Here is a 26865-nt window from a genome sequence, read left to right as displayed (position 1 = left end):
TGGCCATTCTCCTCTGACCTCTGGCATCAACAAAGCATTTTCTTCCACAGAACTGCCGCTCACTGGATATTTTCTCTTTTTCGAACTGTTCTCTGTAAACCCTAGAGATGGTTGTGCGTGAAAATCCCAGTAGATCAGCAGTAGATCAGCAGTTTCTGAAATAAATCTAAATCTAAATCTGAGCGAACAATCCAGTCATTCATAGACACACAAACCCATGGAGAGTTAAACATCCCTTTCAAAAGGGAGAAGGCATTTTTTTTTCTAATGTACACAAATCATTTTCAAGGATAGATTTGTTTTATTTTTTGGGTTGATCCCTATTTGCCAAGTATTGTTACAGCTTGTAAACATGACTAAATCATTATTTCTCATCATGCACCTGTGAGTATTAAGTTCATTCTTCTGACTGGGAACAAAATGGCAGCTGGCTGATTCAGTCTGAGTGACGTTCATCTTCTTCCAGTTTATGCCGAAGCACTGGAGAGAAACATCCTTCTGCCTCCCGCCACCAGGCATCTATTACATCTATAACCCCATCTGTAAGATGAGCAATCTCGAGGGTCCTTGTTCGTTAATCAATCAGTTTGAAAAACTGACGGTAAAATGTTCTGAAAGGCCGCTGCACTCCAGTTGGATAAAGTTCTTCCTCATATCATTTTGTAGGATCAGACCGTTTATCCAGGGCAGACAATCCTACTTTAACCTGAGACAATTACTTAATATCATCTATACTAAATCTAAAACTCCATCCCCAGAAGCAGTGATATCGCTTGATGCCAAAAAAGCGTTCGATCGGGTCGAGTTGGACTTTTTTTTTTTTTTTTTTTTTTAATTGGCTTAGCAGATTTGGTTTTGGCCCAAACTGGCTTCAGCTTATCAAGCGCATTTACACTTGTCCAGCAGCATCAGTTTATACCAGGGGTCTCAAACTGGGAGCCTGGAAGGCCACAGCCTTGCATGTTTTTCCACATCTTCCTGCATCAACACAGCTGATTTTAATGAGTGGCTTCTTATCAGGTCTCTGCTAAACTTGGTGATGGAACCTTCGTGAGACTCAGGTTTGTTGAAATATATTGATATGGAATAATTAATCGGCCTGCATAGGGAAATAATTTATGGAAAGACCAAAAAAAATGTAGGTGGACCTTCTCTTCCAAATCTGCATACATATTACTGTGCTGTGAAGTTGAATGAAGTGGTTAAGGTTAGAATGGTCGGATCCCTGCATAGCTTCAGATTGAAATGTTTACACAAGCAGCCCACACTCGCTCCATCCCTTACGGTGTGTGTCTCTACCATCACTAGTAAATATTAGGATAATATAATTTTAACTCATCATTACATATCATAAATCAGTTCAAGAGATGTCTGAATATAGTCTTTCTGTTCATTCACCAATAGGAATGTCCCGATACCAGCATTAGTACTTGTACCGATACAAACCTTTTATGCTGTACTTGACAAATACTCGCTCATGACAGCGCCCGATAATTACAAGTCAACCAGCTGCTGCAGTGCAGCGCACCGCTTCAGTGTGTGGTGTAGTCGAAGCGGAGGGGGCTTCAGCAAGTGGACGAGGTGTTTGTTTGGAGGATAAGATATTGTCGGGAGTTTTCCCGATGCACCGATCCGTGCTTGGTCTGGTTGTGACTGACTTTTTTTTTTAAAGCCTTCTTTCAGGTGAGCAGCGTGGGAGGAGGACAATAAGACGATTGCTTTGTTTTTATTAACACCCCAACAGTCCTGTCAGTCGCACAGCGTGTGTGTGTGTGTGTGTGTGTGGAGGAAGGGATGCGGTTCCATGAGGCTGTTCGTCTTTTAACTGGTCCTCGAAGGCTTTGCTAGTTGAGGAGTAATTATTTCTTCATGAACATCAGTTGTATACTATGCAAAATCATCCATCCATTTTCTGCCGCTTATCCAGGGCCGGGTCGCGGGGGCAGCAGTCTCAGCAGAGATGCCCAGACACTTCCTGTCCCCAGACTCTTCCTCCAGCTCCTCTGGGAGGATCCCGAGGCGTTCCAAGGCCAGCCGAGAGACATAGTCTTTCCAGCGTGTCCTGGGTCTTCCCCGGGGTCTCCTCCCGGTGGGACATGCCCGGAACTCCTCCCCAGGGAGGCGTCCTGAACAGATGCCCGAGCCACCTCAGCTGGTTCCTCTCGATGTGGAGAAGTAGCGGCTCTACTCCGAGCTCCTCCCTGGTGACTGAGCTCCCCCCGTCTCTAAGAGAGCACCCAGTCACCCTACGAAGGAAACTCATTTCGGCCGCTTGTATCCGGGATCTTGTCCTTTCGGTCATGACCCAATGCTCATGAGCATAGATGAGGGTGGGAACGTAGATTGACCGATAAATCGAGAGCTTCGCCTTTCGGTTCAGCTCCTTCTTCACCACAACAGATGGATACGACTGATCACTGCAGCTGCTGCACCGATCCACCTGTCAATCTCATGCTCCATCTGTCCCTCACTGTGAACAAGACCCCAAGATACTGAAACTCCTCCACTTGGACCAGAGTCTCTCCACCGACCTGGAGAGGACAGACCACCTTCTTCCTGTCCAGGACCAGGGCCTCAGATCTGGGTTCGATGAAGCCAACAGTATAACATCATCTGCAAACAGCAGAGATGAAATACTGTGGTTCCCGAACCGGACCCCCTCCGGCTCCTGGTCCCCAAACCGGACCCCCTCCGGCCCCTGGCTGCACCTAGAAATTCTGTCCATAAAGATTATGAAGACAACCGGTGACAAAGGGCAGCCCTGCTGGAGTCCAACATGCACCGGGAACAGGTCCGACTTACTGCCGGCAATGTGGACCAGACTCCTACTCTGGTCATACAGAGACCAGACGGCCCTTAACTCCATGTTCACGGAGCACCCCCCACAAGACACCACGAAGGACGCGGTCGAATGCTTTCTCCAAATCCACAAAACACATGTGGACTGGTTGGGCAAACTCCCACGAGCCCTCGAGCCCCTATGGAGGGTATAGAGCTGGTCCACTGTTCCACGACCAGAACGAAAACCGCATTGTTCCTCCTGAATCCGAGGTTTGGCTATCAGTCGTATCCTCCTCTCCAGTACCCTGGAATAGACTTTCCCGGGGAGGCTGAGGAGTGTGATCCCCCTATAGTTGGAGCACACCCTCCGGTCCCCCTTTTTAAACAGGGGGACCACCACCCCGGTCTGCCAATCCAGAGGTACTGTCACCGACCGCCACACAATGTTGCAGAGACGTGTCAACCAAGACAGTCCTGCACATCCAGAGACTTAAGGTACTCGGGGCGAATCTCATCCACCCCCGGTGCCTTGCCATCGAGGAGCTTGCCGACCACCTCGGTGACCTCGGCTTGGGTGATGGAAGAGTCCACCCCTGGGACCTTAGCCTCTGCTTTCTCTACGGAAGACGTGGCAACGGGATTGAGGAGGTCCTGGAAGTATTCCTTCCACCGTCCTATAATGTCCCCAGTTGAGGTCAGCAGCTCCTCCTCCACTGTAAACAGTGTTATTGGAGACCTGCTTTCCCCTCCTGAGGCGCTGGACGGTTTGCCAGAATTTCTTCAAGGCAGACCAATAGTCCTCCTCCATGGCCTCCCCGAACTCCTCCCAGACCCGAGTTTTTGCCTCCACAACCACTCGGGCTGCAGTTCGCTTGGCCTGCCGGTACCTGTCAGCTGCTTCTGGAGTCCCACGAGCCAACAAGGCTCGATAGGACTCCTTCTTCAGCTTGACGGCAGCCCTTACTTCCGGTGTCCACCACCGGGTTCGGGGGTTGCCACCACTACAGCACCGGAGACCTTACGACCACAGCTCCGGGCAGCTGCTTCGACAATGGAGGTGGAGGACATGGTCCACTCGGACTCAATGCCCCCAGCCTCCCTCGGGACATGAGAGAAGCTCTCCCGGAGGTGGGAGTTGAAAACCCTGCTGACAGAGGGTTCAGCCAGACGTTCCCAGCAGACCCTCACAACACATTTGGGTCTGCCAAGTCTGTCAGGTTTCCTCCTCCACCAGCGAATCCAACTCACCACCAGGTGGAGATCGGTCCACAGCTCTGCTCCTCTCTTCACCCGAGTGTCCAAAACATGAGGTCAGAGGTCAGATGACACGACAACAAAGTCGATCAGTGACCTCCAACCTAGGGTGTCCTGGTGCCAGGTGCACTTATGGACCCCCCTGTGCTCGAACATGGTGTTCGTTATGGACAAACTGTGACTAGCACAGAAGCAGAGGTGGCAAGAAAGTACTTTCCCATGCCATGTTTTCCATGTACCCTGTCAGTTCTCGACGAGCTGGGCTGATTGTGATCACCTGGGCCCAGAACTGTTTGTTGCAGGTGACTCAAATCAGCCCAGCCCTTTGTTAACTGACTGGGCACAACAAAAACATGGCATGGGAAAGTACTTTCTTGCCACCTCTGCACAGAAGTCCAATAACAGAAGACCACTCGGGTTCAGATCAGGGAGGCCATGCGATCCAATCACCCCCTTCCAGGTCTCACTGTTTCTGCCCACGTGGGTATTGAAGTCCCCCAGTCGGAGCACTGTCAAGTACCCCTCCCAGGGACTCCAAGAAGGCCGGGTACTCTGCACTGCTGTTCGGCCGGTAAGCCAAAACAACAGTGAGGCACCTATCCCCGACCCGAAGGCACAGGGATGCGACCCTCTAGTTCACTGGGGTGAACTCCAACACATGGCGGCTGAGCTGTGGGGCTGTAAGCAGACCCACACCAGCCCGCCGCCTCTCACCTCGGGCAACGCCAGAGAAGTGGAGAGTCCAGTCCTGCTCCAGAGGTTGGGTTCCAGAGCCCAGGCTATGTGTGGAGGTGAGTCCGACTATATCTAGCCGGTACCTCTCAACCTCCCTCACAAGCTCAGACTGTTCCCCCAACCAGGTGACATTCCATGTCCCTAGAGTCAGTCTCTGTGTCCGGGGATCGGGTCGCCGGGCACCCTGCCGTCGGCTGCCACCCAATCCACACTGCACCCGGCCCCTACGGTTCCCTCGGTGGGTGGTGAGCCCACCGGAGGTCAGGCCCACGTCACCCCTTGGGGCTGAGCCCGGCCGGGCCTCGTGGGCAAAGGCGCTCGCTTACGAGCCCCAACCCCAGGGCAGGCTCCAGGGTGGGGCCCCGGCTGCGCCATACCGGGCGACGTAACCACCTTTGTTCTTTTTCCACTCATAAGGGCTATTGAACTGCTCTCAGTCTGGCCCGTCACCCAGGACCTGTTTGCCATGGAAGACCCTACTAGGGGGCATAAAACCCCTCGGCAACATAGCTCCTGGGATCAGGCAGGCTCTCAAACTCCGCCACCACGTTAAGGTGGCAGTTCTAGAGGGAGATGCATGCAAAATCAATAATAAAATATATTTCCATTTTTCCTGTAAAAGATGAAGATATCAGCAGTTGTGGAGCTTCAGATGTTGAGTGAAGTAGCTCAGAGCAACTGACAGGACCAGATGGTCATCTGCCATGCATCAGTATGATCAATGGGCTGTGACTAATGTTCAGTGCTATTAAAGTACGATTTCATCCACACAAGTGGAAGTTGTTGTTGGCTTTTATATATGTCCCTGTTGCATATATTATTTTGGTTGACAGTATAAAGTGGTATCTAAATTGTTTTCGTATTTGACTTGAACATAATTTTTATTTCAGTAGTGGTATTGTAAACATATTTTATTACTAGTACATGCATAGATTGCCCAGGCTCAACTTGAAATGTTAGGTGAAAGTGGGCATACATGAATGACACCACTGCAACAGATTTCACTTATTAGCATTTGTTCTAAAAACAATATTGGGCTGTCGAAGCAACCATCAAACCGTTTAACTGCGTAAAACACATTTTGACTGTTTACAATAAAGTTTCTTTAAAAGTACACAATAGTAGAAATGTAAAAACATACTCGGAAAAGAAAAAGGGATGTGGTGTTTTACTTCTGAGGTTAAATCCACAAGGCTCTCCATCCTCATTGGGAATGATACTCACTGGTCGAGTTTACATGGGTGTTTTTTTTTTTTTTTTCTTTTTTTCCCAAGCCGATTGAAATCAGTTGTATTAAAATCATCCGTTCATTTGTGAAAATAGATGGAGTTTACTTCAATGAATTGATTGCTTTTAAATTCTTCTTGGGCAACTGTGGCTCTGTTGGTTCAGCAGTTTGCTCATCGGAATGTTGTTGGTTCAATTCCCCATGTCCCCTTGTGCACAAGTCAAAGTGACCTTGAGCAAGACACTGAATTCCAAACTGCTCCCAGTGGGTGCCTTGCATGACGGATGCCTCCAGTGGTGTGTGAATGTAATTTACAGTGTAAAGCACTTTGGGTTCTGCTTAAAGGTACATTAAGGAGTTTGCACGTTTTGTGCGAAACAACGGCCCCTGCAGGCCTTGGACGTAACTGCAGCTTAGTGAAACACTCGTGCTTGTGACTCGCATCCATGTACGTGCACGGAAGAGGGGAACTCCTTCCTCGCTCTTTTAGTAGCGCTTGAGTAAAATGTAAGTTTCTCCTGCCTGGTGGGTCTGTGCTGGAGCTGTGGCAGTGCTAGAAGCCGGTCTTTTCTTACTTTCTGGAAGATCCATCCTCAAAACTGCTCAGTTGTTGCTCGCTAAGCATCTGGCGGAGTAATGGCGGACACAACGAAACCTAAGGAAATCAGGCCAAAGGGAGGCGCATTACATCACATCATCTTAAATTCTCCCCCAAAAAATTCTAGTGCCGGACCGGCACTGCAACTTTCAAGTGACAGTTTAACCCGTTGGTGGTACTTAACAATGAATATGTAAGGGAACATTGTACACAGTTTTGAATATTTGTAACATATTTATGGTGGAAAATAAGTATTTTTAAAGTTGAAAAACTCCTTAATGCACCCTTAAGTAATGTAAAAGCGTTATGTAAGTGTAGTCCATTTACCATTTCTTTTTCAATATTTTCTATGAAATTACAACCGAAATAACGTGAGGTCGTCACTGTTTTAAATCACAACTGTTGTTTTGTTCTTTCAGTTAAACTGTTGAAAGAAGAGCTCACCAGGCTGTTGGACTGCAAGTATTTCAATTATCTTCCATCTCCAGTGGAACGTTCTCCTGACGTGGTGCGGAGTTCAGCTGGCCACAGCAGTAAGATGCTACTTAACATTCACTCAGCAATAAGCTAATTCAAAGACTTTCAAATATTGGATAGTAACAGTGATGTTATTTTTCATGTAGTAGTTACTTGACATACTGTAGCTGTAGTTTGTTGCTTTTTGGAACTTTTTGGGAAGGTTGTCGCCACTGTGTACTTTCTTCTGCCACAAAGCACTTAGTTACTGTTCATAAAGTGTAATTAGTCCTCATCCTTTTCAGAGCATGTGGCAGCTGTAACACATTTAGTAGAGCACATTGGCTGTTTGATCCCCACCAATTTCTTCACGAATCACCAGTGCTGATCAAATTCAGATTCACATTATTTCTTTGTTCTGGTCAGGTGTCCTGAAGTCAAAACCAAATGAACTTTGCAAAGAGGTAAGACCTTCCGATCATCCCAGTTCTGTTTCAGTAGCTTGTGTTCAGCATATAAATGTCAGCATGTTCCACGGGTCACTGATGCTCTGTTGGTATGCCAGTATTTCAATAGGCTGCAAAAGACTCAGGTAGACACTGCTCCTGCAAAAAAATGGCAGGCGTACTCTAAAACCCTGAGGGATTGTGAGCCCCCAGACTCCTGGGACATGGACTACTCAGATGAACTCATATCACCTCAGGAGCCAGCCCACAAATCATGGAAGGGAGCTGCTACTTTCATCCCCAAAGGTGTACTGGTCAAGAAGCTGCCTGCTGACTACAAACAGGTGTCTTTGAATTTGCAAATAGATGCTTACTATATTGTACTTACTATATTTTACTGAGCAGGATTACTATTGCAACAACAAATCAGTAGGGTAAAACTAACCTGTCTCACGGCGGTCTAAATCCAGCTCACGTTCCCTGTTAGTGGGTGAACAACCCAACACCTTGTGAATTCTGCCTCACAATGAGAGGAATAGCTTGAACATGCTAATGTTGTAGTCATATTTGTGATACTTTTACTGAACAGGAATTTAATTTCTGATTGCATGTTGAAGTAGAAGTGCACTTTTTGTTGTCTTTGCTCAGGAACATCCGTAATCCATTCATACAAAATTGCTTCAGCTCATACTAAAGTTCATCATGCACTTATCGTATTGGCCCGAATATAAGACGGTATTTTTTTCTAGAAATTGTATTCTCAAAAATGGGGTCGCGTATATAATCGAGGACTAGATGGAGCCAAAGTACCGGTGAGCTGTCCTGCCTCTGCTTCATGCAGTGGCTCCGCCCCCCGTTAGGGGGAGCTAGTGAGCTGGACAGAGTGTCAGCCTGCAGCAGTGAGAGAAGAAGACTGAGCAGTGTGGCTGCTGTTTGGTTTTCTGAGGTTCATTTCAAACAGCGCATCGAAAATATTTGCCTGTAAGTACTCTAATGTACTCGGTTGATGTTCAGGATGGAGGTGAAATTGATACTTATGAGTTTGTCAGTTTGTTTTGAAGTTTCAACGCAGATGCTAATTCCGTTAACATGTCAATGGCGTTTCCATTAATAGTTAGCATTGAGCTAGCGGCCTTGATTTTAAATATTGACTTGTTTTGTTTTCAGACAGTGATGTATGTTGTGGTACATCTTGTGTGTTTGTTCACTTCTATGTTTATCTGGTTGGTTTCAGTTTTACAGCCTTCAGGAGAAAGTAATAAAAGCTCAGAGCAGCTGAAATCTCCTGCTTTCTTTCTGAAGAACTGTTCTCTACAGGCCAAACTGAACCCAACATTCAGGAGGGCTGAATTATTAATGTTCATGAAGCTGAACAGAACTGGAATTTGATGGTTATAAAGTTATTTACATCAGTAATGCAGTTATTGAACCTTTGAGGTTCTTAATTGTTGCTTATTTTGAGAGAGCATTTTTTATTAAAAGATTTTTAAAGATTTTTTTTAATCTTAAATCAAGTGAAATGTTATCTGAGTTTTTGAGTTTAGAATAATTGTACAATAAAAAGTTCTTTTATGAGTGACCTTATTGTCTTCAACATTTTTATTTTCACAAAATATTTGAAAAATAGGGGTCGTCTTATAATCAGAGTCGTCTTATATGTTCGGGCCAATACGGTACTTGGGAAGCAACATTCTGTATTCTTTGCTGCATGTTGGTTCCAAATACTCAGATTTGAGTACATCCAAATATTATTTCCAGAGAAAAGCAAGGAAAACCAAAGCAGAACAAAATATCATGTCGGTAAGTACAAAAAATCTCACATATAGTAAAATTGTCTTTGCACTTGAAACTGCAAACTGTGTTCCTATGATTCCTAACAGACATTTGACGTGGATTTGCCCATGGAGGTCTTCAGCTCACCATGTGCTTTTCCCAAAGACCCCATCCTTAGAAAGCAACACCTCGAGGACCTCATGACAAAGATCCATGGCTCCTTCAGCTTCATGCAGGTGGACCAGAGCTTTAACACACATCCAACACAGAATGACATGATTTCAGAATGTAGTATGCTTTGCCACTGAAGAATATTGACAAGACGCTGTCACATTAAGGACTCTCTACTGGATTGTGACAGCTCTCCTTCTAATGGCCACCACAGACTGAAGAGACAACCTTCTGGATCTCCGTCTACACTAGGTAACATTGAACTAGTTGTGAAAGTAGCTTTAAAAAGTGCTTGATTAATTACTGTAAAAAAAAAAAAAATTACGTTTCTAGTCACTGGAGGGGTAGTAACTCATTATATGGGGAAGTCACTCTTGCATTACTTGCAATTCTCTCTCTCATTCCTGACTGTCTAATTGTACCTGTAACTTCAGAGTAATGAAGTACTTCAGCTGAAGTGTCGGCACTTCATTTATCCCAAATCAAAAATTCAGTTTTACGCAAGCATCAAAATATCTATAGACTAGTAAAAGCTTGGTCAAGAAACTGTCTGGCTGTCAGATAATTCGGGACCGAGCCCCTCTGGGCAGTGTTATTGTTATTGTAAGTCAGGTGTTTGTCACTCAAAACGCACATTAAAAAGTAAATTTGACTCCATAAATAAACTCAAACTCACCGAAGTTGGCGAGTGAAAAGTTTCATAACTAAAAGTGAACTCCATCTGCCAAAAGTCACACCTATATATATGTAAAGACGGACTAAAACAGGTGCCACGTCGTGTACAAACGTTATAGAACAAACCAATGCTCATGTGTTCGTCCCATCGAAAACTGCAATCGGCCCCTCGTCACGTTTTCCAATTTTATTAGCCGTCAGAACTCTAAAATTCAGTTTGGCTGTCAGTTTTGATAGTCTGATGGGAGAAAATCTCAGCTTTTTCACAAACTGAGGCCTTTCGTGTCTAAAAGTTCCAGTCTGTGTGACTGCTCTGACAACCGCACAGACTGAAAGATAACAGATTTTACTGTCAGAAATGATCATTTGTCATATTTTACCAAAATTGGAAGCACTGAAGAGATTTCTGTCAGGGAGAACCCTGTTTCTCTGCTGTCTCTCACTCTAGATGTGTTTTTTTTTCCAAATTTCAAAGTACAATTGCGATTTGCAAGCATTTCTGTTGAATGGTGTTTAGAGCAAAAAACCTAAATCTCGTACAGTCTCTCCCGCAAGACTGTGCTTATAGAGGATGGAGACTCCAAACATTGAGAATTTTCCTTGTAAAACTTTCAATTTGCTGTTGCTTCCAACCAAAGATGACGGTTATATTTTTTGTCTTTAATGATGTGTAAAAAGATTTTCGTCTCAAGCGAACCGCGCCATCTTTACTTGAGTGGACTGGTCATGTACAGGGTTGCCAGGTCATAACCCACTGTTTCCAGTCTGAGCGCAACATAAAACTCGCCCAACTCAATACTCTTATTTGCATAAATAACAGGTCATAAAAACAAAACTGCACCAAATGAAGGAAGAAAAAAGGCAGCACAAACAGGCTCCCCACAAGCAGAACAATCAGACAGCGACCAACACAGATTGTCTTCTTAACCACTGGATCATTGCAACTGCAACTGCCAGTTGGGCAGAAACCTGCCAATCTGGCAACACTGGACCGTTACGTCAAGTGTCGTCCACTGACTTGTAAATGTGGAATAAGTGTTTCCATTAGCCTTTTATGTTATACTTCTTTATCGACATGTCTGATAAACCACCTCCTGAGAGCGTAGAAACTTTTTAGCCATATTTGTATACAATACAGCCCCCGTTACATTTTAGATTTAGGTTGTATATAAAGTTACATCTTTTCTTCTTCTAGCTTTCTATTATTCTATTAAGATTTGCACTATTACTTACTCTTAATTTGCATATTTCCTCACTTGTTTGCACCCCCTGTTCTATGAGCCTCTGTAATGGTAGATTTTTCCATGGTGAGATAAAGTCTATCCTTCTTAGGTTTTTGGAAATTCCATTTCCAGCTTTTTGTGATATTCAGGTTGTTGTTTTTTCCATAGTTCTAGTGATACAAACAGCTAATGACTGAAGAGAGGACTTTTTGTAGCCGTCATCCTCATATTCCTCCACATATTTCTCTTCCTCCTCCTGGTGAATTGTTATTGGAGTTTGAGTCTCAAAATGCACATTCAACACAAATTTGAGCCACAAAAAATGCTCAAGAAGGCACCAAATTTGGCACGCACATCGACTGGTGAACAACTTCATAAAATGGGAAAAAAAAATCAACCCATTGCTGCCAAAGTGTGTTGTCTAGCACTACCTTTATATGTAGAAACGGACAGAAACAGGCGCCACAGCTCGTAGGAATGTCGTAGAGTGATGAAGCCAACTCTCATGTGTTCATGTCGAGACCTACAAATGTCCACTTGAACTTTGTTGCCTAAAGTGAACAACTGGTTGTTGCAATTTACCTTTAAAAATTTTTGCTCAAAATCAGTTCTCCTCCGAGAGATAGCAATGAAACCAATGCTCACTGGTTCATCTCATCGAGACCTACAAATGTCGGAGGTACACTTTTGAGGCTAAAACAAACATCCATCCATCCATCTTCCACCACTTATCCGGTGCCGGGTTGCGGGGGCAGCAGTCTCAGCTGAGATGCCCAGACTTCCCTGTCCCCAGACACGTCCTCCAGCTCCTCTGGGAGGATCCCAAGGTGTTCCCAGGCCAGCCGAGAGACATAGTCTCTCCAGCGTGTCCTGGGTCTTCCCCGGGGTCTCCTTCCAGTGGGACAGGCTCGGAAAACCTCCCGAGGGAGGCGTCCAGGAGGCGTCCTGAAGAGGTGCTGAGCCTCCTCAGCTGCTCCTCTGGTTGTGAGGGAGTAGCGGCTCTACTCCAAGCTCCTCCCTGGTGATGTAGCTCCTCCTCCTATCTCTAAGGGAGCCCAGCCCCCCTACGAAGGAAGCTCATTTCAGCCGCTTGTATCCAGGATCTTGTCCTTTCGGTCATGACCCAAAGCTCATGACCATAGGTGAGGGTGGGAACGTAGACTGACCGGTAAATCGAGAGCTTTGCCTTTTGACTCACCTCCCTCTTCACTACAACGGACAGATACAACGCATTACTGCGGCCACTGCACCGATCCGCCTGTCAATCTCACGTTCCTTCCATCCTCCCCTCGTGAACAAGATACTTAAACTCCTTCACTTGGGCCAGAGTCTCTCCACCGACCTGGAGAGGGCAGGCCACCTTGTTCCGGTTGAGGACCATTGCCTCGGATTTGGAGGTGCTGATCCTCATCCCTGTCGCTTCACACTCGGCTGTGAACCCCCCCAGTGCATGATGGTTCAGGTTCCATGGAGCCAACAGGACAACATCATCTGCAAAAAGCACAGATGAAATCCTGTGGTCCCCAAATCGGACCCCCTCCTGCACTGGCTGCACCTAGAAAATCTGTCGATAAAGATTATAAACGGAACCGGTGACAAAGGGCAGCCCTGCCGGAGTCCAACATGCACCGGGAACAGGTCCGACTTACTGCCGGCAATGCGGACCAGTCTCCTACTCTGGTCCTACAGAGACCGGATGGCCCTGAACAAGGGGCCCCGGACTCCGTATTCCTGAAGCATTCTACCAGAAGACACAACGAGGGATGCAGTCGAACACCGTCTCCAAGTCCACAAAACACATGTGAACTGGTTGGGCAAACTCCCATGAGCCCTCAAGCACCCTATGGAGGGTGTAGAGCTGGTCCAGTGTTCCGTGACCAGGACGAAAACTGCATTGTTCCTCCTGGATCCGAGGTTCGACTATCGGTTGAATCCTCCTCTCTAGGACCTGGAATAGACTTTCCCAGGGAGGCTGAGGAGTGTGATCCCCCTATAGTTGGAGCACACCCTTTGGTCCCCCTTTTTAAACAGGGGGACCACCACCCCGGTCTGCCAATCCAGAGGCACTGTCCCCGACCACCACGCGATGTTAGAGAAGTGTCAACCAAGAGAGTCCCTGCACATCCAGAGACTTAAGATACTCAGGGCAAATCTCATCCACCCTCAGTGCCTTGCCACTGAGGAGCTTACCAACCACCTCAGAGACTTCGGCTTGGGTGATGGAGGAGTCCACCTCTGAGACCTCAGTCCTCAGTCCACCCCTGAGACCTCAGACTCTGCTTTCTCCTCAGAAGACGTGGCGATGGGATTGAGGAGGTCCTGGAAGTCTTCCTTCCACCGTCCTATAATGTCCCCAGTGGAGGTCAGCAGCTCCTATTCCACTGTAAACAGTGTTGTTGGAGACCTGCTTTCCCCTCCTGAGGCGCCGGACGGTTTGCCAGAAGTTCTTGGAGGATGACCGGTAGTCCTCCTCCATGGCCTCCTGAACTCCACAACAACCACTCGGGCTGCAGTTCGCTTGGCCTGCCGGAACCTGTCAGCTGCTTCTGGAGTCCCACGAGCCAACAGGGCTCTATAGGACTCCTCCTTCAGCTTGACGGCAGCCCTTACTTCCAGTCTCCACCACCGGGTTCGGGGGTTGCTGCCACGACAGGCACTGGAGACCTAGAGACCACAGCTCAAGGCAGCTGCTTCGACAGTGGAGGAGGAGAACATGGTCCACTGGGACTCAATGTCCCCACCCTCCCTCGGGACATGAGAGAAGCTCTCCCGGAGGTGGGAGTTGAAAACCGTGCTGACAGAGGGTTCCACCAGATGTTCCCAGCAGACCCTCACAACACGTTTGGGTCTGCCAAGTCTGTCAGGTTTCCTCCTCCACCAGCGAATCCAACTCACCACCAGGTCGGTCGACAGCTCTGCTCCTCTCTTCAACAGAGTGTCCAAAACATGAGGTCAGAGGTCAGATGACAGGACAACAAAGTGGATTGATCTCCGACCTAGGGTGTCCGGGTGCCAAGTGCGCTTATGGACACCCCTGTGCTCGAACATGGTGTTCGTTATGGGCAAGCTGTGGCTCACACAGAAGTCGAATAACAGAACACCACTCGGGTTTAGATCAGGGAGGCCGTGCGATCCAATCACCCCCTTCCAGGTCTCACTGTCGCTGCCCACGTGGGTATTGGAAGTCCCCCAGTAGAACCATAGAGTCCCCAGATGAAGCACTGTCTAGCACCCCTCCCAGGGACTCCAAGAAGGCCAGATACTCTACACTGCTGTTCGGCCCGTAAGCCGAGACCACAGTGAGACACCTGTCCCCGACCCGAAGGCGCAGGGATGCGACCCTCTAGTTCACTGGGGTGAACTCAAACACATGGTGCTGAGCTGTGGGGCTGTAAGCAGACCCACACCAGCCCGCCAGAGAAGTGGAAAGTAGAGCTCCAACTATCGAGTATTTTTGGAATCGAGTACTCTGTTGATTATTTCTTCGAGTAATCGGGTACTCTACATTTTGAGCTCATGTGGTGCACGTTCCATACATGCACACTGATCCACACATCCTGGGCGAGCTTTTCTGTTGCTCTTGTTGTTGGACTGTTTATCTGCTCTTTTGTTACAGATTATTTATAGAAAATGAAGCTAATACTTTGTTAGTCTATTATCATTTAGTATTGGAGTTTATTTAGCCTTTTCTCTTTCTGAATCGCGGGGCGGCGCCCGAGCGATTTCACTTTCACTTCTGTCGGCAGACCTTCTCCTCCCTCCCGACAGACTCTGCTCTCTCCGTCCACCAGTTTTCATTCTGGAAGTTTTGTAGACGGAACAACAGCTTGAGAGTCACTTTACTGCATGGTTTGTTTGCTGTGACGCTCTGGCGCAAGTGTATACCGGCGCGGTCGGTACGTACACGCAACGAGGACCTGGTCTGGCATCACTTGGATATATCAGCCAATCACAACAATCCAGGTGACACATACGCACACACCACATCTCTCTCTCTCTCTCTCTCTCTCTCTCTCTCTCTCTCTCACACACACAAACGTGCACCTCATCGCCACGTGAGGTTAAACGAAGCCTCGAGGTATAAAATTTGCCCCGATAATTTTTGTGTACTCGAGGTATTAGAGTTAATCGAGTAATTGTTGCAGCCCTAGTGGAGAGTCCAGCCCCTCTCCAGAGGTTGGGTTCCAGAGCCCAGGCTGTGTGTGGACGTGAGTCCGACTATATCTAGCCGGTACCTCTCATGTATTCATGAGCTGGTACCTCTCAGTATTCATAAGGACTGTTGACCTGCCCTTAGTCTGGCCCATCACCCAGGACCTGTTTGTCATGGGAGGCCCTACCAGGGGCATAAAGTCTCGGACAACATAGGCTCCTGGGTTCACGCGGGCACTCAAACTCCCCCACCGCTTTAAGGTGGCAGGTCAGGGGGGAGTAAACAAACAGGACACTGGCAATTTGGCATATTGACATAGGTTTTAACAAATAAATTATGGGAAGGGTTGTACAATGCACACTTGATAATTAAAGCTACTTCAAAAAAATTTGCAATTAAAGTAGGAACTCCAAAAGAAAAAGAAGACTCATTGTGGGAGAATGTACCTTTTCTAGTTTTTCCAGATTCTGTCAAACTATGCTTTCTGAAGCCTTCACAGAGACAGTAATTCTCTCAGTTACGATTGTGTTGGCGATACGATGCCTCCCCATTGCGTGGGCTGTCTGGTTTAAGCCGTTTTCTTGTTGTCTAACATTTGTGTTTGTTGATGTGGTGTGCAGCAAACCTAAATAGTTTATTGCAGTTACATGCAATATTTCTACCAAATACTATTTCTTCAAGGATTCCTATAGTACTTTAGGCCTAGCCCGGAACAGGTGACAGTGCTTGACTTCCTGAATGTTGCAGATCCAGAAACCAGAAGAACCTGTACCCGTGGCGAAGCTAGACAAGTTGAATTTTTGTGGTGACTATGGCTCATGAAAGGGTGGCACAGAATTGGTTTTGAAAAATTCCATGTGACAAGTTACTGGAGATATGCAGTGTTTCTTGGTAACTCACTCATGTACTGCTGTCTCCACAATTTAAAAAAAAAAATCCTTTTTCAAGAAATATTCATATGTGAAATTCTGTCCTTGCTCATTTTGCAACTTTTCATGTATAATGTGCTACCCTAAAGGTAAAACCCAAATGATAGTCAACTGTCATCTTTACCTGTTCCATTGTTTGTACCTGGTGTACCATAATCGTTGTCGTCCATTAATTGTCAACTCAACTGGGCAGTTGGATACCAAAGCTTAATTTTACTGTCACATTTCTTCCAATTGTATGAATGTTATGGTGAATGTTATCTGTGACATGCATGGTTTTTCTTAAAGGTTCTGATCTTTAGCTTTGTTTTCAGCCCAGTGACGTGGAGGAAGTGATGTGTAAACTTTGTCGTAAAACAGTGTCGGTCAAAAGTGCTAACACGCTAATGCTAATAATACTACAGTGATCATCAACTGCCAGCCCCCGTCCACCCCCCCTCGAACCCCCCTGCCCCAATATATTTGTCAATTGCGATATTTTTTCTGACAATTAATCGTCTCCAAAAATTTCAAATTGTGACAGCCCTACCTGTCCCTCCCGCCGACTATATATTCATAATCAGAGGTGGGAGATTGGAGCCTGATCAAGTCATCTCCATGCCATGTTTTTGCTCTGACCATGTGTCACACCAGGTGAATCTAATCAACCCTGCTCTTCAGCTTGTCTGCAGTACGTGATGAGGGCAAAAACATGGCATGGAGATGACTTGATCGGGCTCCAATCTCCCACCTCTGATTCATATACACACACACAACACATACATGCACACACACACACACTCGCAAAACTTACCATAGAATGGCATGACACTATGGACCAGGGAAAATTCACACAAATCTCACATCGGTAGAAGTGACAGGAAGAGACCACTGAGGGCACCGGCGCCCCGACAGGGAAAAGCCCACACCAAAGTGGGGAGCGCCCCCCCCCCATGCACGGCACCCCCAGGAGCAAACCAGATGCAGCTCCCAGTGTGAAGTACCCCTTTAAGGAGCACTGGAGTTAAAAACAAACTTTAACTTGTAGAATACAGATGTAAGACAGAATAAAATGCTTGACGTAGAATAAATAAAATAAATTTTGCAAGTTAAAAAACACTCAAATAGTCAAATAACTGCAGAATAAAACTGTACACAGTCAGTTAAAAGCCTGATTTAAAAAGTGTGGGTTTTAACCTTTCTTTAAAAAGATCAACAGTCTCTGTGGTCCTGATGTTCTCTGGCCGGCTGTTCCACAGGCGGGGGCTGTAGTGGCTGAAGGCCGCCTGACAATGGGTGTTGGTTCTGGCTTTTTGTATGGATAGTAGGCCACTGCCAGAGGACCTCAGGGCCCGCAAGGTTGATGTACTGTAGTAAAAACAGATCTGCTAAATAAGAAGGCACAAGGCTGTTAAGATATTTAAAAATTAATAAATGAACCTCAAAAACACTGTTTCAGACCAGAGAGCAAAGCGTTGCAGTAGTCTGGCTGACAGAAGGTAAAAGCATGCAATAGCACCTCTGTACTGGCCTGAGAGAGAAACGGGTGGCTTTTTTTTTTTTTTTAATCATTTTACGAATATAGCCAATCTTTGTTAAAATTTTAAAATGTGGGATAAAATTCAGCTCAGTCAAAAATCACGCCCAGGTTCTTTACAGATGGTGCTCCTTTAAAATGTTGTAGTTTTAGTAAGCAGACCATCTCTAGGGGAACAGCTGCCACTGTTCAAATGCAGATCCTCTTTTGGTAAAGAGAGAAGTTATTTTCACTCTTTATTTTTCATGACACGTGAAAAGTCACAAATTGGGAAACCGTAACATTATGAGCAAACATCAAAGTTTTTTTTTTTTTTTGTGGAGTACTTTTTTTTTTTCTTAAATTTTTATTGAAACATTTTTTACAAAAGATAAACACCCCACACACATGCAAACAAAAACACCCATAGAAGGAAAAGAAAAGAGAAAACAAGAAAACAAAAAACAAGCAAAAGCAAAAAAAAAAAACACGGCAAAACAAACGGTGGCATAGAGGTTCCCTCTGTTACTAATGTGTGCAGCATCACCCTGCTCTTGAAATAAAGTATCCTAAACTGTGGTGTCATCCCCTTTTCGTTTATATTCAATCCATTTTTCTCACTTTGAAACTTCCCCTCCTGTAACCTCAATATGTATGTAAGCCTATCTATGTCAAATATTTCCTCCACTATTCTCATCCACTGCTCCTTTGTAGGTGGTTCAATTTTGCACCATTCCCTTGTTATGCTCTTCCTACTGGCAGCAAGCAGCGCCTTTACAAGATATCTATCCTGACCCTGAGTATTTCCTTCAGTTAGATTCCCTAAGTATAGTACTGAGCCCATCCTGGGTATGTTATAGCCTAAAATCTCCTTTAATACTCCCCACACTCCTTCCCAAAAACCTTCTAGTTTTGAGCACTTCCAAAATATGTGAGTATGGTCTGCCTCCTCCTGTCCACATAACCTCCAACACTTCTTCTGTTCTGGGAGATACCTCCCTTTTATCTTCGGTGTTATGAAGAATCTGATGATGTTTTTCCAGCTGAACTCCCGCCACAATCTTGAGGCAGTGGTTGAATGTTGCATCTTACAGACATTATACCATTCTTCTTCTGTCATCTCCACTTCAAGTTCTTGTTCCTACTTTTCTTTTATATATAATGTTGAGTTCCGCCTACTATTGACCAGAGCTTGATACAGTGTTGAAATCACCCTTCCCATCTATCCTTTATATGCATCCGTTAATACCTTAATTACTCCATTTTGCTCTGTGGACATATCTGTTTTTATTGCCCTTGTGTAATAATCTCTTGTCTGCAAATATCTGAAAAAGTCATTTTTTTTCTAAACCAAAATTGTCTTTTAAATGTTGAAAACTCATTATTTCCCCTTTTTCTATAATTTTACATATTGCTGTGATGCCTTCTCTTGCCCATCTCTGAAAACCAGTGTCTTTTCCTGGTTGAAATTTTGTATCATATATTAGCCATCTTAATATTTTCGTCTCTTTTTCTAGCTTGAATTTCTTTATTACTGCATTCCAAATATTTAGGGTAAATTTAGTGAGCTAGTCTAACTGGTTCTCCTCTGTCTTATATAATTCCCTGTCTCCTAATAGTTTTTGAATCTGATATGTCCCTGCCTTAGTTTCAATATCTTTCTATTTGGCTACATAGTCATCATTACACCAGGATACTACTGACTTAATTTGAGCTGCATAATAGTAATCTTTGAAATCTGGGACTGCCATTCCACCTTTCTCCTTGGGCAGTCGTAGTGTCACCAGTTTGATCCTGCGTTGCTTGCCTCCCCAAATAAACCTTGATATCTCTTTATCCCACTCTATAAATTGACTTTGTGGTATAGGTAAGGAGTGATAAAGATACAAGAGCCTTGGCAATATGTTCATTCAATCAATCAATAAATTTGACCACTTCACCCTGCAAACCAGCTGAGCTGCTTCTGCACATTTTCTGTCGATTGCTTCCCTCTGCTGGAGGAAAACCAGACCGACACAATTTCTGCTATTTGCTGCTCTAATAAGCTTTTTTCTTTTCTTTTTTCTTTTTAGCAAATTCACAAAAGACAAAAAAATACCATTGCAATAAACATGCATATTTTTACTGTTTACTTAGAGGACCCAGACATCAGTGCCTTCTTTTAGTCCTGTCTCTGCTTCCCTCTCTACTCCCACTTCTTCCCCTGCCCTCCCTCTCTTTCCTCCGCTCTCTGCTTCTACTCCTCCCATCTGCTATTTCAATTCTTGAACTGAAGTCTAAAGTCTGTGTCGTCCAGTTTCCTAAGTCCCTGTTGATGCTGGTATTTGTCTGTTTGTAATTTGCATTGTACAATTTCTCGACCCCCTTTGTAACATTCACCCGTAGGTATTTTATTTTGTCCATGTCCCATTTAAGTTTGTATTTATCTTTGATACTGGTTGTTGGTGTATAGTTTAAAGCGAGTGTCTGTGTTTTAGTCTCATTAAGTTTGTATCCTGAATAATGTCCAAATTTCTCCAGTAAGTCCATTAGTCTGGGGAAACTGACGTCTGGTTGTCCTATGTATGCTATTATATCGTCCGCAAATAGACCCAGTTTGTGCTCTGTTCCACCGACCTCCACCCCTTTAATAATCTGGTTCTGTCTGACTGCCTGTGCAAGCAGTTCTATAAATATAGCGAAAAGTGTCGGGGATAGACAGCACCCCTGTCTGGTTGACCTCTCTAACTTAATTCGACCAGTCAGACTCCCATGAACTTTTCACTCTTGCTGTTGGCTCTTGGTACAATGTTTTAATTAGAAATTTTATAATCTACATTCAGTACTGATATTGGACGATAGCTACCACACAGTTCCCTATCTTTACCTTCTTTTGGTATTATGGAGATTATTGCTTCTTTCCAGGATGGTGGAATTTTTCCCTTTTTCATGGTATACCGGAATGATGCCAACATTACAGGACTAAGCTCCTTCTTAAATATCTTGTAGAATTCAGAGGGGAACCCATCACTTCCTGGTGATTTGTTATTCTTCATTCTGTTTACTGCATTCCCCATCTCTTCTTCTGTGATGTCTGAGTTTAATATTCTATTCTGATGTTCCCCTATTGATGGTAGATCCAGCTCCCCTATAAAAGTTTGTATATGTTCTTCATCTGATGCATCTGGTTGAGTGTATAGTGTCTTATAATATTGTTCGAATACGCTCCCTATCGCCTCTGGTTCACTTAATAGTTCATTGTTTTGGGGATTTCTAATTTTGTGGATAGTGTTCAATATTTGTTGCGTCCTGATCCGTCTAGCCAATACTCTACTAGCTTTGGACCCCCCTTCGTAGTATGCCTGCTTCACAAATCTGGCTTTCTTTTCCACCTCTGTTAACAATACCTTATTGATCTCTCCTCTGATTTCTTTAATCTCTTTAAGTGTCTCTGGGTCATTCATATTCTGATGTTGCCTTTCCAGCTCCTTCAGTTTCCTGTTTGATTTGTGGTATTGTTCCAGTCTATTTTTCTTTGTGAATGTTGTTTGCGCTATGAACTTCCCTCTAATCACTGCCTTAAATGCATCCCACAGGACGGTGGGGTCCACTTCTCCATTATCGTTTTCTTCTCTATATCTAATTATATATCTCTTTATTTCTTCCACTATATTTGTATTATTCAGTATGCCAACATTTAACTTCCAGATTGTGTTCCTCTTTCTGCCAGTTAGATTTACTGTTAGGTATATTGCACTATGGTCAGACAGATCAGTCACACCTATCCTACAGTCCTCCACTCTGTGTGTCTCGTTTAGTCAATAAATAATAGTTCATCCTTGAGTAAGTTGAATGTGGATGTGAGAAATGTGTGTAGTCTCTGTCTAATGCATGCATGTCCCTCCAAATATCTGTGATTCCCAGCTCTTTTAGTTGAAAATTAATGTACCTCGAGATATGAGTCCTAGCCTTCCTCGTACTTGTGTCCAAATCATAGTTCAACACCACATTAAAGTCCCCCCACAAATCAGAGTCCCCTCCATTTCCGTCACTATGATGTCAAACAGATCCTGAAAAAAATTCTTCTGACTTTCTGGTGGCGCATACGCATTAATTAGTGTGACCATTTGTCCCTCCATTTTCCCCTTCACCATAGCATATCTTCCCTCTTTGTCATATATTTCTTTGATGACTTCAAATTTGACAGAGTCCCTTATCAATATGGCCACCCCCCTCCTATGGCTTTGCTTAAATGAACTATAGAATGTATTACTGAAGCCATATCCTTTCAGTTTTTCATGTTCTTGTGATGACAAGTGAGTTTCTTGGAAAAAAATAACCTGTATCTCTTCCTTTCTAAATTTTGTTAACACTTTCCCTCTTTTAATAGGATTGTTCATATCATTGACATTTAGTGACACCATTTTTATACCTCTGTTGCATCACATTTTCCTTCTGCATCACTTTCTTTCCCTCCTATGTCACAAATCAAAAATAATACAAAATCAGCGAACACTAAATTAAACATGGAAAAAAAAAAAGTCCAAAATTGTTCTTCCAAGGTATCGGGGAATTTCAAACCTTTTCCCCTGTTCCCTGCTGGTGGGTGAGGGGAAAGGCCTCTCAAGAGGGCCTCTCAAGAGGGCCTCCATTAGTGGCGGCGATCTCCTCTATCGGTGGTCTCCCCAGCTCACTAAGAGTGTCCAGCATTTCAGTCCATATCCAGGGCTCCTGGTCGAAGCCTTCTTCATTTGTGACAGCTAATACTATTTATTCATTATATATGTAGCTTACATGATCCAACAAAACCCTTCATATGTTTTTCTTTACTAAAAAAAAAAAAAAAAGGCACTATATACAACTCAAAAATCTATATAACTGTGTATAATGCCGTATCCATTGACCTTTATTTTCTTTAAGTCACTCACCCGCCTGGTGTTCAAAGTCCATCTTGAGAAGAAGAAGAGAGAGGAAAAAAAAGGGGGGGGGAAAAAAGGAAAAACAATTCCATTTTAGAATGAGGCCGGTGCTTGTTTATTTTCTTGTCTTCCATCCCCATCATAGTTTAAGGGGTTTTCTTTAATGTTTTTGGATTATTTGGCCGGGAGCTCCTCCTTACTGCTGCCTACTGCGTCATCGACAAACCGGAAGCCCAGTTGGAACTGGAATACTTTATAGTTTGGCTTCCAACTTGTGTAAACACAAAGGCTGAAACAAATTTTGCCATATCTGTTTGAACTCTGGCAAACGCATTTCTTTATTTTTTGTGATTCATTTCAGGAGATGAAAAGAAGGGAATGTTTGTAGGGTAGTGGTTGGTATGCTCTACACGCATCACCCCCCGATGTAAACAACAAAACTCAACATGAACCTTAAATCCACAGCATTCTATGGTAGCCGGCATTGGCCACCCGCTGGCTCTGCCCCTGCCTGTGTGGCGAGAGCTGCCAACAGGAGAGACAGAGCATCTGAAGTTTCCAACCAGGTCCACTCCAATGGCCCTTAAGGGTGATGGGAACTCTCTTTAACTAATTCACTTTCAGTCAATCAAGTGACAGTTGGTAGCCAGAGACCTTACTGGAAGTTTTTAAAACAGACAGCAAAGGACTAATATTTCATGTCACTCACATACAGATGGACACTGGCATACAAAGCCAGGCAGTGTTCCATACCACACATCTCTGTATTCCTTTCAACTTGGTTCTAAAGCAAGTACATGGATTCCATCTGTTTAGGACTCTGTCTAGCATTAGTGTATGTGACTCTTCTACTTTTTCATAATAGTTGATTGTGAGGAAAGTTCTTGGCTGGACTTATTGCACTATACTCGAGTACTAGAGTATACTATAGTACTATGCTAGAATTCTCTGGGCTCCTGGGAGCAGCCCATTCTTTCACCATTGTTTGAAGAAATTGTCTGCATGCTGAGGAGATTGAGTTTATACACCTGTGATTGGAACCCCTGAAGTCAACGATTTGGTGAGCTTCGCAAATGTTTGCAGTATAATGTATTGTCGGTACATGTCTTATCGTGAATGTGTGGCTTTTTAGGAATGCTATTCTGTGACATTTTTTGGTTTCCTTCCCAACTAACTAGTTCAGCCCATTATGAGGAGCCCAATGGAAGTCCCGGCCAAGCCAATTCATGTAAGCGGTTGTTTTGCTCTTAAAAAAAAAAAAAAAAATCTGACAAGGAACCTGGTTGTCATTTAAAAAAAAAACTACATTTATTTTTCTCATTTAGTCCACCCCCCTGCCTGCCAGGCTTTTGGAGCACAAGGGCAATTTTGCCAGTGGAGATGAGGGTCAAGGAATATGTGACCTTGAACTTCTTCAGCAAGACCTACCTCATGTAAGAGGCTGGATAATGGTTGCATTTTTCTTGGAATGTAAAACCACTGTGGAAAAACAAGTTACATTTGTCTCTACAGGAACCTCTACAGTTGTCTGCAAGGAAGACATTCTGTTCACCCCCACTCTACCGCAGGGAGTCGAACATCTCAATAAACCTGGGCAAGAGCCATCTCAAGGTAGATTTTGCATAATAACCCACAGTTGTTACTGTGAAGTACGTATGGCGGGTCTCTAATGCAAACGAGATGCTACTCTTCATGAGTTAACCTTGGTCATTGAAAGTTGTAATGGTTTTTGCAAGTAAACTTTGACTTGTCCTCGTAGACGCCAGTCACTGAATTGGAGAAGCTGTCCCCATGTAATGGAGTGGAATCCTGCTCCTCCACACCACCACAGGCGCAGACTTTTTCGACACCACCCTCCAGGAGATCTCTGACTTCTACGCAGTTTCAAACAATTCAGTCTGTAAGTTGCTTTTGTCTCTCATCTTTGTTCTGCCATGTTGGAGTCCTTGTGAAATCATTCACCCCACTTTCTTGTGGTCTTATCCATTATGCAAACAGCATGCATATGAGACTAAAGTTTTAAATCTTATACAAATGGAATCAGTTCAAGGTCTTGTCACAGAAGAGTGCAGTTAGTATGTATATATTTATACAAGACAGGTGGATAACTACATAATTGTGGAAGGTGATTATATGCAGCTATATTGCACTTGTTAAGAATTGTTTGGGCTTATTGGGGTCTTATGGGATAGGAAAACAACACAAGAATGGAGATTGCCTTACTGTTTTCCTTTCATTTTCTACTTTTTGCAGGTTTTCAATGTGAATACTGCCCTCACAAAACAGAATAACAAACCTACCTCTGTGTTCTCTGAGCCAAAAAACACTGTTGGTACTCAAACACCACCTGAGTTTGCACCATTAGAAGATGAGCCACAGTTCGGTATGTTTGTTGTACTGTTCATTGCCTCTTGTCCCTGGCAAGCCAGATATTTAAGTCTGACATGTTTGTCTTGCCATATAATTTGTAGCGTACCGGTCAGATTGTGTAGAAGGTAATAGTGGACAGATCCTCCTTTCACTTGGCCAGTCGAGTGGAAGTGGAAGTCGATCGGGTCAGCCCTACATGAGAGGAACTGTGAGAGGTATGGCACCTGGTGGCAAGGGACTTGCACAAACGTTTTGCTCCTCTGATTGGCACCAAGGTATCTATTCTGAGCTTATCCTGTCTTTTCTACTACTTTTATTTCAACTTATGGTTTACTCAGGTGTGTCTAAACTTGGTTAATGGTAAACCTGAATTGTGTGTCATTGAGGCTGTTTAAAAAAATTAAACAAAATAAAACTTATTTCTGCACTCCAGGCGTATCCTATATGCCACAGACTCTCAGGGATGCTGGGCCTCTCCTTTATCCTGAAAGAGTAAGTCAAATTTCCATGCAAATACAGTACAATGTCCACTAACAATTCTGTGAAAAAGATGTGTCCAATCACTGCATTTTATCGGTAATATAATTGGATGGCACACATTCATTTTTGTCTGCAATCATTGGTTCTCCATAGTTTGGAATGAAAGAGATCGGATATGTATCAATCCACCTGTGATTATAATGGGTTCTTGTTCTACTGCAAAGGCAGTTTTCATTTTAAGTTTCACAGATCAACTCCTCTCCTTTAGAATTAATTTATCTTTAATGAATGTTTGGTTGTTGGGGGGTGATTACAACAGCTTAGGGGCCAGAGAATGATGGAATGATGGAGGTTTTGCAACATTAATTTTTGTGACTTCCAGTTAGCATAACTGAGTATCATGACCACCGGTATGGATTATGATCTTACAATGTTTTTATTTATTAGCCAGGAATGTGACAAACAACGCAGGTGTATCACAGAGGTCAGAGCCTGTGGTCAGTGGATACTCAGGGTGTGTCAATACACTCAGCTCATAAGACCGGACGAGACAGAACATTGAGTTTGTGGTCATGAGACGAGATTTCTACTTGACTTTTAAAGGAGAACCATGCAACTTTTGCTCTCATGCTCCCCCTACTGGTCTGGTGTGAAAACTCAGTCGTAAACGTTCTTCGCATCACCCGCCCCCGTATGCAGAGAGCGTCCCACTCCCGTTTCCTTTTTTTCAGACAAAGGTTTTTTTCTCTTTTGGTTCTGCCATTCATGAGCACTTCAGGGTAGCGTTGCTAACACTAGCGAGGGTTTCATGTTTGTTTTACGTGCTTTTATACTTGTACTCCTGTATGAGCGCCGTAAAGCAGGTTTGTTCTCGCAAGATGTAGTCGGGTCAGATCCTCTAGAAGTTGCAAGCGCTGTTTTCAGGACACAGTCCCCGGGGGGAGGGGAGGGACAGGCCGATCACCATGCAAAGTCTTTCTTTACCCCCACAGGGATTCTGAAAACATTTGAAGTAAAAAAGTTGCATAGTTCTGCTTTAAGAAAACTAAAATGACCCCATATATGACTGAAAAAACAGACCTTTATATTGAACAGTCACAAAACAGTCCTGGTGCGTTTTGAGATGTTCTATAATTTGCATACCTGCATAGCCTCAGCATCAGCATGAACTTCTTTCCACAGATAAAATGAAAATTTTTA

At 44.3% G+C, this 26865-nt stretch overlaps 1 protein-coding gene across 1 annotated transcript in view; it reads left to right on the top strand.

Moving 5' to 3' along the window:
* caprin2 (caprin family member 2) overlaps positions 1 to 26865 on the top strand; it is a 61580-nt gene that overhangs the window by 25861 nt on the left and 8854 nt on the right. The window contains exons 6-18 of the mRNA XM_030113449.1: positions 7016 to 7129; positions 7479 to 7516; positions 7618 to 7842; positions 9257 to 9298; positions 9379 to 9507; positions 9610 to 9694; positions 23994 to 24043; positions 24141 to 24248; positions 24328 to 24426; positions 24575 to 24751; positions 25102 to 25198; positions 25287 to 25460; positions 25619 to 25677. Of these exons, the coding sequence (XP_029969309.1) occupies positions 7016 to 7129; positions 7479 to 7516; positions 7618 to 7842; positions 9257 to 9298; positions 9379 to 9507; positions 9610 to 9694; positions 23994 to 24043; positions 24141 to 24248; positions 24328 to 24426; positions 24575 to 24751; positions 25102 to 25198; positions 25287 to 25460; positions 25619 to 25677 (1397 nt within the window). The remainder of the gene's footprint in view (positions 1 to 7015; positions 7130 to 7478; positions 7517 to 7617; positions 7843 to 9256; positions 9299 to 9378; positions 9508 to 9609; positions 9695 to 23993; positions 24044 to 24140; positions 24249 to 24327; positions 24427 to 24574; positions 24752 to 25101; positions 25199 to 25286; positions 25461 to 25618; positions 25678 to 26865) is intronic.

Source organism: Salarias fasciatus, chromosome 17, assembly GCF_902148845.1.
Source record: "Salarias fasciatus chromosome 17, fSalaFa1.1, whole genome shotgun sequence".
Classification (NCBI taxonomy): Eukaryota; Metazoa; Chordata; class Actinopteri; order Blenniiformes; family Blenniidae; genus Salarias; species Salarias fasciatus.
Note: the sequence above shows the minus strand (reverse complement) of the source record. Positions and strands in the feature narration are given on the sequence as shown.